We start from the raw sequence: 18,576 nt of genomic DNA on the forward strand, positions 1-18,576 counted from the left end.
GGTTTTTTCTGTTTTTTGTTTTTGGTTTTATTATATACAGGAGTTGCTGTGTGGTGTAAATTGTTAATGTGCTTGGCTGCTAACTGAAAGGTTGGAGGTTTTCAGGCCCTTTAGGAGAGTTCTTTATAATATCAATATGCCTAAGATGCAGATACAAAAGTTTGGAAGCATTTAAAATGTTTTCATGGTCACATAACGATGTGTAGACTATTCAAGATTAGTCAATTGTGATTCTACACTGTTTTGTGTCTATTAGTCCTACTGGGTCTATCGTAGTTATCTAGTGTTGCTATAACAGAAATACCACAAATGGATGGCTTTAACAAACAGAAATTTGTTCTCTCACAGTCTAGTAGGCTAGAAATCCATTCGAATTCAGGGTGCCAGTTCCTGGGGGAGGCTTTCTCTCTTTGTCAACTCTGAAGGAAGGTCCTTGTCATCAATCTTCCCCTGGCCTAGGAGCTTCTCATTACAGGGATCCTGGGTCCAAAGAACACCCTCTACTCCTGCCACTACTTTCTTGGTGGTATGAGGTCCCGTTGTCTCTCTGCTAGCTTCTCTCTTGTATATCTCAAAAGAGATTGATTCAAGATACAATCTAATCTTGTACATTGAGTCCTGCCTCATTAACATAACTGCCTCTAATCCCACCTCATTAACATCATAGAGGTAGGATTCACAACACATAGGATAATCACATCAGATCACAAAATGTTGGACAATCACACAATACTGGGAATCATGGCCTAGCCAAGTTGACAGACATTTTTGGGGGACACAATTCAATCTGTAACATTCCACCCTTTGGCCCCCATAATGCATTCCCTTGTCACATGTAAAACACATTCATCCCATCATATTATAGGAAAAGTCTTAATTCAACTCCAAGTCCAAAATCCAAAAATTCATCTTCATCTGTGAAATCTAGAATACAAGTCATCTGCTTCCAAAGTACAATGGTGGAACAAACAGAATCGACATTTCCAATACAAATGGGAGAAATTGGAGGGAAAGAAGGGATTACAGGCACCAAGCAAGTCAGCAGAACACATTACATTAGCCCTCAAGGCTTGAAAATTATCCTCTATTCTCTGAGACCTTTTAGACAATGGCCCTGCCCTCCAGACTCTAGGTATTAGCCGCACCCTCCAAATTCTGAGTGGAGGCCCCTTAGCCCTGAGCTTCAGCTCCACCTTCTAGGCCCACTGGAATGGCAACTCTGCTCCCTCAAATTTGGGCAGCCCCATTCTCCTAGTCCATCTGAGTGGCAACTCCACCCTCTGAGACCCCAGAGGTCATGGCCCTACCCTTTGAAACTGAGGCAGCTCTGCTTCCTGTGTTCCTTGCCTCTTCAACTTCTGCTTCCTGGTTCCTTGGCCTCTTGACCCCTTCGGCCTTACTGCCTGTGTCTGCCCTGCTGGGGTAAGTGTTCCGAAGCTCTTTAGCTCCAACAATAAGTGCCTGGAGGCACCCTACTCCACCAGTAAACTTCGGCCAGAGGGCACTCAACTCCCTTGCTCCGTGGGTCAGCAAGCCTAGCTCCACTGATAAGTGCCCAAAGGCACCCCATTCCACCAGGATACCTCCTATGCAAAGACGCTCAGCTCTGTTGCTGCATGAGTTGGCTCCGTTGCTGACTGGCACGGGTCTCCTGGTTCTGCTGCTGCCATTTGTCTGCTGCTCCCGTCTGCACCATCTCCAGTGTAACAGCTCTCCTCACTTTCTTCTGAGTCCTCACCAGAATTGTCTCTGACGTCCATAATTCCAACAACAGTCTCTTCAGGGCAATCTAGGCTTTTACTATTAGGCACTTTAAAACTCTTCCAGTCTCTATCCATTCACAGTTTCAAAACTGCTTCCACATTTTAGGTATCTGTTAGAGCAGCACCCCACTCCTGGTACCAAATTCTGTCTTAGTCATCTAGTACTGCTATAACAGAAATACCACAAGTGGATGACTTTAACAAACAGAAATTTATTCTCTCATAGTCTAGTAGGATAGAAGTCTGAATTCAGGGTGCCAGCTCCAGGGGAGGGCTTTCTCTGTCAGCTCTGGAGGAAGGTCCTTGTCATCAATCTTCCCCTGGCCTAGGAGCTTCTCATTACAGGGATCCTGGGTCCAAAGGACACACTCTGCTCCTGCTACTACTTTCTTGGTGATATGAGGTCCCCCTGTCTCTCTGCTAGCTTCTCTCTTGTATATCTCAAAAGAGATTGACTCAAGACACAACATAATCTTGTACATTGAGTCCTGCCTCATTAACGTAACTGCCTCTAATCCTGCCTCATTAACATCATAGTGGTAGGATTTACAACACATAAGATAATCACATCAGATCACAAAATGTTGGACAATCACACAATACTGGGAATCATGGCCTAGCCAAGTCGACAGACATTTTGGGGGGATACAATTCAATCCATAATGGGGTCATATTGGCAACTCCTTTCCAGACAGAAAACAACGTCATATGTGTATACTTTTTCTCACTCTAGCCTTCTTTACAAGCTTCAAGAAAATATTTTTTATAATTTTTACATAAGCACAATTTTATAATCTGCTTATATATTTTCATACAATTTTATATATTTTCACCTATTTCACACTGTTCTTACATCTTTATTCTTGTGATTTAAGTAAGTGAGATTGTAAGTATACATTTTTGTCTCCTTTTCACCATGAATAAGTTCTAGTTAAGTGGAAATTTTTAAAACTTCCTTTAGTGTCAAAATCTATTATCAATATCTTCCTCCACTCATTGCTACAGGAGAAAAGTTGTGTTGTGAAAGATGTTAGAAGGTTCTGATTTAAAAGCTGTTTGGGGCCATTCTAAATCAATGAAGATAAAGTGAGACAATGTTTGTTGAAAACCCACTCTACCATAAATCACATAGGAAAGATTCTACATATTCATGTTTAATAATATAATGTGGTTTTCCTTCTGGTTCTGTGCTGCATTAGGTTTGCGGTAGAGAACATTTACAGCAAAGACACAACGAATCGAATGCTGATTTGAAAGGTAAGGTTCTGCCTCCAATGTCTGGTGAAGAATTAATTCAAGCTAAGTGTTGCATTATAGGTGCAAGGACAGAGTCTATACAGGGTTCCAAGGAGGCAGAAGGAAAGGAGTGGCCACTTATATTGGAGGTTTGGGGTAGTCTATGTACTTGAGAGATGTCTGTGATTTGAAAGGTTTTCCCCCAGAGAGAGTATAATGGTTTTATGTTTTGAAAACCATCTTGTTCCTCTTCATTTCACAACACAATAGAGGATGAGCCCAGGAGATAAATTTTAGACTGTGCATTCACTTCTTCGGAAAACTTCTAAGTCTGGTATTAACCTTTAACTGACTCTCTAGCAACTGTGGTGTTATTTTCTTCATTTTTATCTCATTGTCTTCAGTTGAGGTCCTTTGAAAGAATTAATACAGTTTAAGCAAGATTTTATTTTTACCTAATATAATTCTTTAATTGAATGTGTATATGTAGTAATGTATTATACATTTATACCCCACCTACTTCCAAAAAGTATTTGAGGTACCTTATTTAAGAATATGTAAACATGTACATATATCTATTTTTGTTTATGATATAATAAAAGTAGAAAAAGTTGAAAGTAGAAAAGGAGGTAAGAACCACACCAAGGAAAATGGAGAACTCGATCATAACTAGGAGCCCTGCTGGTGCCGTGGTTAGCATTTGGCCGCTAACCAAAAGGTTGGTAGTTCAAATCCACCAGCCACTCCTTGGAAACCTTTTGGGGCAGTTCTACTCTGTCCTATAGCGTCGCTATAGTCAGAATCGACTCGATGGCAGCAGGTTTGGTTTGGGTATCACAACTAAGATGCAATGGTTAATTCACTTGAACTTTAAATAGACTATTCTTTCTGATAGTGATTAGGTAAGCAATTCATCATTTTTATGTATTTTGTTAAACATTTAATACAAAAACTTAGAAGTAAAAATAAGTGAATAAAGTAAAAATCACTTTTAGAATATTTATTTCAGAAGTTTTTCTGCATCTATGCACATATACTCCATGTTGTATGAATTAATCATAATCTCCTTGTTGTTTTGTGATTGACTTTTTCATTTAAAATTATGGTATATCATAAATCTCTTTTCACGTTGACAAGTGACGGCAAAGTATTCCATTGTATTATTGACCCTTCATGTATTTAGTCATTCCCCATTGTTAAGCCTCTAGTTTGTTTCCAGTTTTTTCTATTGTAAACAACAATGATGAACCTTATAACTCTCTATATGTGGGTGTTCTTAATTGTTTCTTTAGAATAAATTCCTAGAAAGTGAATTGCTCGCCTAAAGGGTATGTGTATTTCTAAGACATTTGCTATAAATTGTAAAAATGCAACATAAATTCATAAGATTTGTGGACTGTTTATCTTAATAGCATTGAGTTAACTGTTTCTACTTTTTTTGATAGCATTTTTAATTTAGAAAAATATGAAATTAGTAGGGTCAAAAAATTATTTTTATGCTACTAATGATCTTTTACCATCTCCTGTAGGTACAAGGCCACATGGATCAGGAGAATATATATTTGAGTATTTCGGAAGACAATTCCCTAATCAAGGTTTGGGTGAGTAAAATGGGAATAGAGTAGTGAGTGGTCACCTATCATCTGAAGATGAACTGTAATACACACATCTGATAAAAATCGACATGTAAGGAACTAAAAGTTTGTCTTCAAATCAAATGGTCAAGGAACAGATCACCTTCCCAGAAATTTTGAAACTCAAATTTTTGTTTTCCTCTGTAACTCTAGAAATACATAGGGGAAACCAGTAGAAATTCCTTATATGTCTGTTTGCTTCCTTGTAATTTTATCTAGGCAAAAAAAAAACATTCAACTCATTATCTCTTCTTTCCGTTCCCATCTCACTGAATATTAAAGCAGAGAGGAACATTGAAAGAACTCTCATCTCATTCAGCCTTTGACTGACTGCATTTGTTGACAAGTTACTGTCGCTGTTGTTGTGTGCCATCAAGGGGATTCCAGCTCATAGCAACCTTATAGGACAGAGTAGAACTGCCCCATAGGGCTTCCTAGGCTGAAATCTTTATGAGAGCAGATCACCAGGTCTTTTTCCCCTAGGAGCATCTGGTGGGTTCAAACCACAGACCTTCCGGTTAGCAGACGAGTGCTTAACCACTGAGCCACCAGGGCTCCTGCCCTCTCTAGGACCATAAAATAAAGAGATACAGGTCTTTAAGGAAAACAATTCTGACTGACTAGTTTTCCCTGATTCTCCTTAAAATAATGAGAACAATTGTAATGCCTCTTCTACTTGATCTTAAGAATCTTTTAAAATCCTATCATTTATTTCCCTGAAATTTTCCTTCCATTTCTTTCAACCATTCCTAAGATGACAGGATCAAGTCCATTTACCATCTTATTTCAGCTTCTTCTGTGTAACTCTTCCAGCTTGAATGAAACGGGACACAGTAGTGCAGCTGTCACCTACCGAGTGCCCAGTAAATCAGCATTCTCGTTTACTTCGTTCTAGATACTAGATTTCCATCAACACGATCTCAGGTCGCGTTTGTTCTTTTGAAAAGTATCCTCTACTATTAACGGATTGATTTTACAACTACTCAAACCTCAAAATTTTGTTTTCATACTGCTGCTGGTAAATTGTGTCTCCTCTCCTCTCTACTTCTACGGTTGGTATTGTAGTTGACTATGCTGGGTCTTAAACTTTTTCCTCTTAGATTTGATCTCCTTAGATTCAGCCTCTCAGGAGCTATTCATTATGTCATACTTGTTGTACCTTTAAGCATCTTGTCATCTATACCTTTGGCAGGCAGGCCCTCTATAATTTCAATTTTCATTCAGAATATACAAAATATATATATATATACATTATGTATATATTTTTTGCATGTGTATATAGGAACATATATACATATACATATCTGTGTGTCCATGTATATAAATAGAACCATCATTCCTACTCAGTCTCCTTTTTAAGTACTTACTCCTTTTTCTAACCCATGAATATAGCTCCACAAGCTTCTGCCTCTGGCTTTCTATTTTCATTCTACACACTCTCCTAAAGATACCATCGATTCTCTTTGTTTTAACTACTATCGAAATGACTCCCAAGCTTATATCTCCAGGTCTAATCTCTTGTGAAAGCTTCAGACTCTTATATTTAAGTGTCTCCTATATATCTCCTGGACAATGAATAAGTTGCCGTTTACGTTGTTGAAAAAAGGTATTTGCAGTGAAGAAGTCTTTGGTCTTGCAAAGTTCTATCATGTGATCTCTGGCATCGTTTCTATCACCAAGGCCATATTTTCCAACTACCGATCCTTCTTTGTGTCCAGCTTTTGCGTTCTAGTCACCAGTAATTATCAATGCATCCTGATTGCGTATTCAATCAAGTCAGACTGCAGAAGTTGGTAAAAATCTCCAATTTCTTCATCTTTGGCCTTAGTGGTTGGTGCGTAAATTTGAATAATAGTTAGATTAACTGGTCTTCCTTATAGGCATATGGATATTATCTTGTCACTGACAGCATTGTACTTCAGGATAGATCTTGAAATGTTCTTTTTGACGATGAATGCAACGCCATTCCTCTTCAAGTTGTCATTCCCGGCATAGTAGCCCATATGATTGTCTGATTCAAAATGGCCAATACCAGTCCATTTCAGCTCACTAATGCCTAGGATATGGAGGTTTATGTGTTCCATTTCATTTTTGGCGATTTCCAATTTTCCTAGATTCATGCTTTGTACATTCCACATTCCGATTATAAATGGATGTTTGCAGCTGTTTCTTCTCATTTTGAGTCATGTCACATCAGCAAATGAAGGTCTCAAAAGCTTAACTCTAATTATGTCGTTAAGGTCGACTCTACTTTGAGGAAGCAGCTCTTCCCCAGTCATATTTTGAGTGTCTTCCAATCTGAGAGGCTCATCTTCCAGCACTATATCAGGCAATATTCTGCTGCTATTCATAAGGTTTTCACTGGATAATTCTTTTCAAAAGTAGACTGCCGGGTCCTTCTTCCTAGTCTGTCTTAGTCTGGAAGCTCAGCTGAAACCTGTCTGCCATGGGTGACCCTGCTGATATTTGAATACTGGTGGCATAGCTTCCAGCATCACAGCAACACGAAAGCCCCTGCAGTATGACAAACTGACAGACATGTGGATGATATATTGGATTATTACAGAAGGCATATGAGTAAATCTTCATGACTTTGGATTAGTCAGTGTTTTCTTAGATATGACATCAAAAGAGTAAGTGACAAAAGGAAAAAATAGATATATTGGACTTCATCAAAATTAAAACTGCTTGTGCTACAAATGATACTATCAAAAAAGTGAAAATACAACCCACCGAATAGAAAACACTTTTGCAAATCATATATCTGATAAGGGACTTGTATATAAAGAACTCTTTACACTCACTAATAAAAAGACAAATAGCTCAATTTTAAAATTAGATTTCAATAGACATTTCTCCAAAGACCATATACAAATGACCAACGAGCACATGACAAGATGCTCAACATCATTAGCCATTAGGGAAAGGCAAATGAAAACCACAATGAGATATCACTTTACACCCATTAGGATGGCTAGTATTAAAAAGACAGACAATAACAAGTGTTGGCGAGGATGTAGAGAAATTGTAACCTTCATACATTGCTGGTGGGAATGTAAAATTATACAGCCACTTTGAAAAACAGCCTGGCCATCCCACAAAATGTTAAACATAGAGTTACTGTTCGACTCATTAAATACATGAAAGACATAATTGTCAAGAAAGTAAAAAATTAAGTTTTGTTGATTTTAAAACTTAAGTTCAGAAATTTTATGGTATTTTTTTCTTTTTAGTGACAATACCTAGACCAGTGCCTCCTTGGCTCCTAAAAAAATATTTGAGGTAGGAGACCTACAATTTAATTTCTTCTACCTAACTGCTTCACTCTTTTTTCTCCATCTATAAGATTTTGATTCTGAATTAAAGCAATAGTTAAAAATAACTTTTTGATAACAATTGCTAACCTAATGTCTCCTTTTATTCTATATAGTGTCTGTAACGAGATCAGTTTTATATTCTGTTTATCATATGAAGTGCCCAAATGATAACTTTTGAAGGATTCTGAGAAGATTTCTATACCCCCAAACTGACTCCAATGGATGCCTTAATCTCTAATTGGAAATTTATTTCTCTGTGTTTATCATTGCATTATCTGGGTTTCTTTTTTAAAAGAAATACTTCTGGTATAACTATTTAGCACTTTAGAATGAATGACTATCAGATGTTTTACTGTCTGTGGTAGCAATGGGAGCATTGATCACATGAGGATAAAATGAATGCCTAAAACTGGAAATGGAAGTCCAAGGATATTAAACTTTGTAGTTTTGTCTAAACAAGCAATGACTATGTGCCTGTCCCCCTTGGCGTGTTTCCCTGTCCTTAGGAATGAGGATACAGTTGCCATCCAGTTGGCTCTGATTCACGGCAACCTTCCATATAATAGAACCACAAGTTCTGCGCCATCTCCATGAAACTGATATGTTTGAGCCCATTGTTGATACTGTTGTGTCAGTCCATCTCATTGAGGGTTTTCCTCACTTTCAATGCCATGCTTTCCTCTTAAAACTTAGTTTTTGTTAAAATGGGTTCTGATGAAAGATGTAAACTCTCCTGCCCCAGAAACCTAGAAAATTAGGCAAGAGACCAACATGTGAGGCATCTTTGGATCTAGAATCAATTAATTTAAACTAAGATTTATTTTCTACAATATATTATTGATCATATCCTATAAGAAAAAAAATCAAGTGATATATCAAGACAAGAGAAGGTAATAGAAAAAAAGTACTAGAGTTAGAAGATGTAAATTGTAGACCTGTCGTTACCTCTTATTAGCTATGTGATTTTGAGCAAATAGCTTAACTTCTCTGATTCCCCAGGTGTTACAAGGGGATAACATTAGCCATCTTGCCTATATCACAGCACAGGTGACAGCCCCGAGTAAGATAATATATATGAGAATACTTTGCATACTGTGAAGCATAATATACAAATAAAACATGGCATTACATTATATGCGTAATTCACTGTTGACATTTAAATGAGAGTACCCAGTTTCTTTCAGCTCAGAAAGTCTGATACAGAGTCTTAGCAAAGACCAACAAAGACATGTTCCAGGAACTGATGCGAGACCAACCCAGGAAACAATGGAGTCCAAGAAAAATGACTTGTATGGGACCTGTTGCAAAGTGACACCCTTGAAGCGTCCTGTAAACAGACTAACACCCAGTTGGACTGAGAAGACAAGGATACAAACAGAAGGTTTTCATTTCATTTTTAAACAGAATTACAATTAATACCAAGAGAGAACAATATGATATTATTTATTGTTTAGGATTTTAACAAATCATACTAAAACTGCTTTTCTAAACAGAGAGAATTGATTGCCATTTTATTCCTGACTTTGAAATATACTTTATTTGATTTCTATGTGGGTTGAATATAGAAGGAAATTATTTTAGTTTAATACAGACTTGAAAAAATTTTGTTTAATTGTCTTATTCCTAATATCTCCCTATTATTATCTTTATCCTGACTACCACCGCAAGGGAAAGCAAAAGATATTGCTATGTCTGAGCCCGTTGATGGAGCTACTATGTCTGTCCATCTCATTGAGGATCTCCCTCTTATTCACTGATCCTCTACTTTACCAAGCATGAGATCTTTATCCAGGGATTGAGCTTTCCGGATGATGTGTCTAAAGTAAGTGAGATGAAGTCTTGCTATCGTGCTTCTGAGGAGCATTCTGGTTGTACTCTTCCTTCAAGACTGATTTGTTTATTATTCTGGTAGCCCATGGTATATTCGATATTCTTCACCAACACCACAATTCAAATGCATCAATTCTTCTTTGGTCTTCCTTTTTCATTGTCCAGCTTTTGCTTGCAGATGAGGCACCTGAAAATATCACAGCTTGGGTCAGGAATACCTTAGTCATCAAAGAGACATCTTTGCTTTTTAACACTTTAAAGAAGTCTTTTGCAGCAGATTTGCCCAATGCAATACGTTGTTTGATTTCTTTACTTCTGTTTCCATGAGCATTGATTGTGAATCCAAGTAGAATGAAATCCTTGACAACTTCAGTTTCTTCACTGGTTATCATGATGCTGTTTATGGGCCCAGTTGTGAGAGTTTCATTTTCTTCACAGTCTAGTGTAATCCATACTGAAAGATGTAGTCTTCTACCTTCGTCAGTAAGTACTTCAAGTCATCTTCAGTTTCAGCAAGCCAGGTTGTGTCATCTGTATATCAAAGGTTGTTAATGAGTCTTCCTCCAATCCTGATGCCACATTCTTCTTCATATAGTCCATCTTCTCAGATTATTTGCTAGGCATACAGATTGAATAAATAAGATGAATGGATACAACCCTGCTGCATGCTTTTTCCAATTTTAAACCATGTAATATCCCCTTCTGTTCAAGTGACTGCATCTTGATCTATGTACAGGTTCCTCATGAGAAGACCAATGAAGTGTTCTGGAATTTCCATTCTTCAGACTGTTATTCATAATTTATTATCTATACAGTTGAATGTCTTTGTGTAGTCAAGAAAACACATGTAAACATCTTTCTGGTATTCTCTGTGTTCTAACAAGATACATGTGACATCGGCAGTGATATCCCTTGTTCCACGTTTTCTTCTAAATCTGGCTTGAACTTCTGGCAGTTCCCTGTCAATGTACTGCTGTAGTTGTTTTTGAATTATCTTCAGTAAAATTTTATAAGCATGCAATATTAATGATACTGTTCAATAATTTTCGCTTTCCATTTGATCATCTTTCTTTGGAATGGGCACAAACAGGCTATCTTCCAGTCTGTTGGCCTAATAGCTGTCTTCCAAATTTCTTGACACAGATGAAGTATCTGTTTGTTGAAGTATCTCAATTAGTATTCCATCAATTCCTGGAAACTTGTTTTTCTCCAGTGCCTTCAGTGTGGCTTGAACTTCTTCCTTCAGGACCAGTGGCTCTTGATGATATGCTACCTCCTGAAAAAGTTGAATGTTAACCAATTCTTTTTGGTACAGTGACTATGCTTTTCTTCCAGCTTGTTTTGATGCTTCCTGCATCATTCAATTTTTTGCCCATAGAATCTCTCAATACTACAACTCAAGGCTTGAATTTTTTCTTAGGTTCTTTCATCTTGAGAAAGGCCAAGAATGTTCTTCCCTTTTGGTTTTCTAACTCCAGGTCTTTGCACATTTCGTTATAATATTTTGCCTTGTCTTCTCGAGTCGTCCTTTGAAATCTTCTGTTGAGCTCTTTTACGTCATTGTTTCTTCGTTCACTTTGCTACTCTATGCTCAAGAAAAAGTTTCAGAGTCTCTTCTGATGTTTATTTTGGTCTTTTCTTTCTCCCCTGTCTTTTTAATGATATTTTACTTTCTTCATGTATGATGCCCTTGATGTCATCCTACAACTTTTCTGGTCTTCAGTCATTAGTGTTCACTGCATCAAATCTATTCTTGAGATGGTTTTTCAATTCAGGCAGGATGTATTCAAGGTCATACTTTCGCTCTTGTGGACTTGCTCTGATTTTCTTCAGCTTCAGCTTGAACTTGCCTATAAGCAATTGATGGTCAATTCCACAGTAGAAAGCTGGCTTTGTCTTGACTGATAATATTGAGCTTCTCCATCATCTCTTTCCACAGATGTAGTCAGTTTGATTCCTGTGTAATTCATCTGGCAAGGTCCACATGTATAGTCATCATTTGTGTTGTTGGAAAAAAAAAAAAGTATTTCCGATGAATAAGTCATTGGTCTCACAGAATTCTATCATGTGATCTCTGGCATCATTTTCTATTACTTATGCTGTATTTTCCAAGTACTGATCCTTCTTCTTTGTTTCCAATTTTCACATTCCCATCACTAGTAATATCAATGCATCTTGATTGCATGTTTGATCAATTTTAGACTGCAGCAGTTCATAAAAATCTTCAATTTCTTCATCTTTGACATTCACAGTTGTTGCATAAATTTGAATAATAGTCTTATTAACTGGTTGTCTTTGTAGGTGTATGTATAATTAACCTATCACTGACAGCATTGTACTTTAGGATAGATCTTGAAATGTTCTTTTTGATGATGAATGCAATACCATTCCTCTTCAATTTGTCACTCCCAGCATAGCATGTAATTGTCAGATTCAAAATGGCCAACACCAGTCCATTTCAGCTCACTAAAGCCTAGGATATTAATCTTCAAGCGCTCATTTTCATTTTTGACAACTTCCAATTTTCCTTGACTCATACTTTGTACATTCCATGTTCCAATTATTAATGGATATTTACTGATGTTGCTTCTCATTTTGAGTCATGCCACATCTGCAGATGAAGGTCCTGGAGGCCCTCCATCTGCATTATTAAGGTCTACTCTACTTTGAGGGAAACTCTATGGGGCAGTTCTACTCCGTCTTTTAGGGTCACTGTAAGTCGGAATTGACTTGGCAGCAACACGTTTGGTTTGGTGGTTTGGGCTCCTTTGAGGAGGCAGTTCTGTCCCAGTTGTATTTTGAATGCCTTCAAACTGAGGGTCTCATCTTCCAACACTGTATCAAGCAATGTTCTGTTGTTATTCATGAGGTTTTTATTGGCTAATTTCTAGAAGCAGATCACACAGGCCTTTTCTAAACCTGTCATCATGAGTGAACCCTACTGGTATTTGAAATACGGATGGATAGGTTCCAGTATCATAGCAACATGCAAGCCACCGCAATATGACCAATTGACGGATGAGTTGCACTTAATCACTTAGCGTCAAAATAGGTGAAGCAAAAATTTATAGAATTAAAGGGAGAAATAGGCAATTCCACAAATATAGTAGGAGATTTCAACACCCCTTTCTTAATAATTCATAGAACTAGAAAATCTGAAGAACACTATCAGTCACCTAATTGCTAACAGAACACTGCATTCAGTAAATTCTGAATACACATTTTTATCTAGTATGTTCACGAAAATAGATCATATTCTGGTCCATAAAACAAATCTCAATGAATTTAAAAGAATAGATATTATAAAGAATATGATCTCTGACCACAACAGAATTCAAGTAAAGATCAATAACAGTAAAATAGCTAGAAAACCCCAAATACTTGGAAATTAAACAACATACTTCTAAATAATCCATAGGTTCAAAAAACAAACAGAAAGCACAAAGTGAGTTAGAAAACATTTCAAAACGAAAAATCAAAATTTGTGGGACACAACGAAAGCAGTGTTAAGTGGTCCATTTATAGCTGTCAACGTTTGCATTAAAAAAGAAAAAAGGCCTTAAGGCTTCCTTTCAAGCAGCTAGCAAAGAAGAGCACGGTAAACCCAAGGAAGAAGGAAAGAAATAATAAAAATAAGAGCATAAATCAACAAAGAAAGGAAAAGGCAAAAAGTTGAAAACATTAACAAAACCAAAGGCTGGTTCATTGAAAAGATCAACAAAAATGATGGACTATATACAATAGCGAGTTCACAAGAGTTCGGGGGTGAGCAGGGCAAAAGATATGACCACGAGATGGCAGTGTTGCACAACAAGCTATTTATTGGGGCCGCCATATTGACAGTCGGCATGTGGGGCTGGTCTCTTGCAGCAGGAGACCTTCTATAGCAGGTGGCACAGGGAGCTACCAGAAAGGGGCAAGGGCAAGGAAACTCCTGGGGGGGAGGGAAGATTAGGGAGGGTGGCTTACGTGTCTAGGCATGTCCCTCAGCAGCAAGGCGGGGAGTCTGTGAGTCGGCGCTGAAGGGCAGCAGCAGCTTTATTTTCTCTGCAGATTTTATCATTATGTGACATACTATATATTTTAATTATTTATTTTGTCTCCTGTCATTAAAATAGAAGCTTCAGAAGCCCAAAGATTTTTAGATAAAATCCTTGGCACATAATAATGCTCAATAGATAATTTTTGAACGAATACATTTCATACAATGATACATATTTTTGTGCTTGTTCCTCAGATCTGCATCACAACTTGAAAAGCAAAATGAAAGGATGCACACCTTTCCAAAGCAAGAAGATGGATGTAAATTGGACAGATGATGAAAAGAGAATCTACAGGGATAAAAGAATAACTCAAACGCAAGAAATGTTGCATTATCTACTTCCTATCGTGGGAAGCTCAAAAAACATGCCAACCCCCGAGATAAAACAAATATTCAACCCAAGAGCCAACTTCCAGATCCAGCATCAGTAAGTCAGTACAATTTTGTCATTCTTGGATACTAAATATATTCTTTTGTAAGGAAGCAAGCTTTACTAATTCATGAGTCTAGAAAGCAGACTCTTGAAAATGGTGCTGGCTACACCACATCTGACAGGTAACCTCACTGTACGTTTAAATATTATCAAATGGATTTTTTTTTATTTTAGTATATTTCTTAATAGCTGCCTTTTCCCTGTTTTACGTATCCTTGGTTGACTGGTTCAACATCCTTATATACCATTACCTGGAGTAAGTAACTGATTACAGGGCAATGTGAGAATAAGCAAAGAATGAGGCCATCACACCTTTGGTAAACTATCTTGGACATCAATCCTTCTCTGACCAGGAAAGACTAGTTAACGTGCTACAACAGCTAGCAGAATTATTATGCTGATGAATATAACATTTGAATGTAATTATAGGACTGGTACTTAAGTTGTCTGCTCTTTTCTTAACCCAAAATGAATAGGATTACCAATCAACACCATGTCAGCAAGCTGATATAAAAAAGAAAGCAAACCCACTGCCCTCAAGTCAACTCCAATTCACAGCGACCCTATGGGACAGAGTAGAACTGCCCCATTGGGTTGCTAACTGAAAGGTTGGCAGTTCAAATCCACCAGCCACTCCGCGAGAGAAAGATGTGGCGGTCTGCTCCCACAAAGATTACAGCCTTGGAAACCCCATGAGGCAGTTCTGCTCTCTCCAACAGGGTTGTTATGAGTCAGAATCGACTCCACGGGAGTGGGTTTGATTTGGGTTTTGGAATCTTTACGGAAGCAGGCTGCCACATCTTTCTCCCACAGACTGGCTGATAGATTCAAACCACCAACCCTTCAGTTAGCAGTCGAGTGCTTAACCACTGCACCACCAGGATTTGTAAATATATATGTGTGTGTGTGTGTGTGTGCATATAGTCTTGGTGAATATTCCATGTGAGCTCAAGAGAATGTATATTGTGCTGTTGTTGGATGAAGTATTCTATATATGTCATTAGATCTAGTTGATCGACGGTGCTGTTCATTTCAGCTGTATCCTTACTAATGTGCTGCCTGGTGAACCTGTCAATTACTGATAGACGGATCTCCAACTAATGGTGAATTGATCTATTTATCCTTGCAGTTCTATCAGTTCCTGCCTCACATATTTTGACACTGTTTTTAGGTGCATACACATTAAGGATTGTTATGTCTTCTTGGAGAATTGATTCCTTTATCATTATGTCACGTTTACCCCTGATAATTTTCCTTGCTCTGAATTCCACTTTGTCTGAAACTAATATAGCTACTCCAGCTTTCTTTGGATTATTGTTAGCATGGCGTACCTTTCTCCATCCCTTTACTTTAAATCTATCTTTGTCTTTGTATTTAAATTGGGTTTCTTGTAGACAGCAGATAGTTGGGTCTTGTGTTTTTATCCACTCTGACAGTATCTATTTTTAATTCGTCTATTTATACCATTCACAGTTAAAGTAATTATTGATATACACCTACTCCTCACTTATTGACTATCTCGTTATCTGACATTTGCATTTATGACAATAGTAAAAAATCTGCTATCTGACTGTTTGGCACATTAATGATGTACATCTGGCAGTGATGAATGCCAAGGTGTGAGGCTAGAGCAATGCTGTCTGTGATGGTTAAGGTGACGTGTCAACTTGGTTGGGCCATGATTCTCACTGGTTTGGCAGTTATGTAATGATGTAATTTGGCAATTATGTAATGATGTAGTCATCCTCCATTTTGTGATCCGATGTGGTCATCCTCCATTTTCACATAACATCAATTTTCCCATAACGACCTGGTCTTTGGAACCTAACCATGTCAATAAGTGAGGAGTGGGTGTATTTGGTTTAATACTTACCATATCTGTAACTGTTTTTTATTCATTGCCCTTGTTCTTTGTTTTTTATTGTTTTGTTTTCTACTTTTTTTTTTTTTTTTTTGCCTTCTCTGCTTTTAAGTGAACATTTTATATAACCGCATCTTTTTCCTCTCTTAGGATATCAATTATACTGTTTTTTTAATTTAATATTTTTTAGTGGTTGTCCTAGTATTTTCAATATACATTTACAACTAATCTAAGTCCACTATACTGCTTCATAGCTAGTGCAGGTACCTTATAGCAGACTATACCCTATTCCTCCCTCCTGTCATCCCTTATAACATAGCTGTAATTCATGTCACTTATCCATAGCTGTTATCACAACTACCTTGTTGTTATTATTATTTAGAGAATAAACTGATATCTGTTAGATCAGTTAGGAATGAGAGTTTCTCAAATTACATTTGATGGTTAAAGAAAATCTTATAACTGTGATGTGTTTCTAGATGTGTATAAAGGAAATATTTAATACAATCATATTATAAATGGGAGAGTGAAAAGGAACAAAAAGGAGGGTAAAGTTTCTATACTTCACATTATGCTGAGCAAAATAAGTTAGTCACAAAAGGCTAAAGATTGTATGATCCCACTTATAGGAATTAGGGAGATATGTAGATACCAAAGTTTCTTAGTGATTACTGGGGCAGAGGGGGAGGGAGGTAAGGCGAAAGGAAGAGTCTTTGCTTAGGAGGCACTGAGTTTCTGTTAACGGTGGTGGAAGATTTTGGAAAAGGATAGTGATGATGATTGTACAACATGATAGATGTACTCGACATCACTGAATTGTACATGTAAAATTTATTGAATTGGCAAATGTTTTGTTATATATATTTTTACCACCATAAAAATAGTCAAGGGAGGATGAACTCACCAAAGGAAAAAAATACGGGTTATATTGTGACTAATATCTAAGACTACAAAGTGGAGTCCATGCTGGGCAAAAACACATGTATTTATTTCTTCCCTAGACTAAAGCCAGCTACTTGCATGAATATAAGGAAGAACAGCTCATCATGGGCATCATCCAGAAATCCCCTTTTTCTAGCTCAAAGGGATCTTGTGACAAACTCTTCAGAATGGTTCCAGTTTATGTCCCAGAAGTCACGTGAAAGTCTATCACCTCTCAAAGACCCCAAGAACAGGAAAAAATATCCTGGAGTCTGGGCCATAAAGACTGAATACAAGAAGCCTTTCAGCAGTAAATGGGAGACCCCTTCCTCAAGTGGTGAGACGGATGCAAATATTACAAAAGATAAGAGTCTTCAAGCTAAAGAATCCAGCCCGCAAAGCTCGGCCCATGTAGCCCCCCATCTAACTGAAAACAAGAAGGACGAGAAACCAAATAAGAATGATGGACAACCCACCTTCCATGTGAAGTTCGGAAGGAGTAATTAACCCAGCTTTGTGCTTCTCTGAAAAACATGGATGAAAGATGACATGTGCTTACATTGTTAAAGAAAAAAAGGAACACAAGAGCTCTCCTTTTCCACTCCCCTGCCCTTCCCCCGTGCATATCCTAAACTACAAATTCTAGATATCCCATCTTCTTTAGTAGGAACATCTTTCAGAGATTTACAGAGTAACCCAGGGAAAATATAGAAAATTTAAAACTACTTAGATATTTTATTTTTGTCAACATGGAAAAAGAAATCTCTGAGCTTTTGATTTCTTCCAAAATGAGTTATTAATACAATACCAAAAAACTAAGAACCCAAGGTAGGAACGACATGTACTATAACTGACTTGAACCCCCCTCCTAGGCACTTTAATGGATCAGTCAACCAATGTCATTTACTGAATTTCTGTTACTATGCTAGAAACCACTGGGGATATAAAAAACATTTCTCCCCGTTAGAAGGTTACAGTCTAATTGTATGTATAAAACATACATGATTAAAATAATTATAGAATATGGTGGAGCATAGCAAAGTGCTAAGTTGTGCACCTCTGACAATTAGAGGAGAAGGTACCAATTGTACAGAGCAAAAATGGAGCACAAAAAGGCACTGACATGCATAGATTATAATTTTTTTTTTTATATTTTATTGTACTTCAGGTGAAGGCTTACGAACAAACAGTTTCTCATGAAACAGTAGTACACATGTTGTTTTATGACGTTGGTTAACAACCCCACAACATATTAACCCTCTAAATTCTCAACCTTTTTTTCTTTTTTTTTTGGTGAAAATACACATAGCCAAAGATGCACCATTTCAAAAATTTCTTCATACACAGTTCAGTGACATTGACTACGCTCTTCCAATTGTGCTGTTGTTCTCACTTAAGATGAAGGCTTATAGAACAAAATAGTTTCTCATTTAACAGTTACTACAAATGTGGCCCTATGACAATGGTTAACAATCTCACAACACATTAACAATATCCTTACTCAACCTTGGGTTCCCTATCACCAGCTTCCTTGTCCCC

The 18,576-nt window shown here is 37.4% G+C and overlaps 1 protein-coding gene across 1 annotated transcript in view; it reads left to right on the forward strand.

Annotated features, from left to right (window-relative positions):
• Positions 1-17,544, forward strand: part of AGBL3 (AGBL carboxypeptidase 3) — an 81,401-nt gene extending 63,857 nt beyond the window's left edge. The window contains exons 14-17 of the mRNA XM_023737133.1: positions 2,963-3,020; positions 4,529-4,600; positions 14,018-14,249; positions 17,118-17,544. Coding sequence (XP_023592901.1) covers positions 2,963-3,020; positions 4,529-4,600; positions 14,018-14,249; positions 17,118-17,544 — 789 coding nt within the window. The remainder of the gene's footprint in view (positions 1-2,962; positions 3,021-4,528; positions 4,601-14,017; positions 14,250-17,117) is intronic.
• The last annotated feature ends 1,032 nt before the right edge of the window (positions 17,545-18,576 follow it).

The sequence above is a fragment of the Trichechus manatus genome, unplaced genomic scaffold (assembly GCF_000243295.1).
Source record: "Trichechus manatus latirostris isolate Lorelei unplaced genomic scaffold, TriManLat1.0 scaffold00097, whole genome shotgun sequence".
NCBI classification, from domain to species: Eukaryota; Metazoa; Chordata; class Mammalia; order Sirenia; family Trichechidae; genus Trichechus; species Trichechus manatus.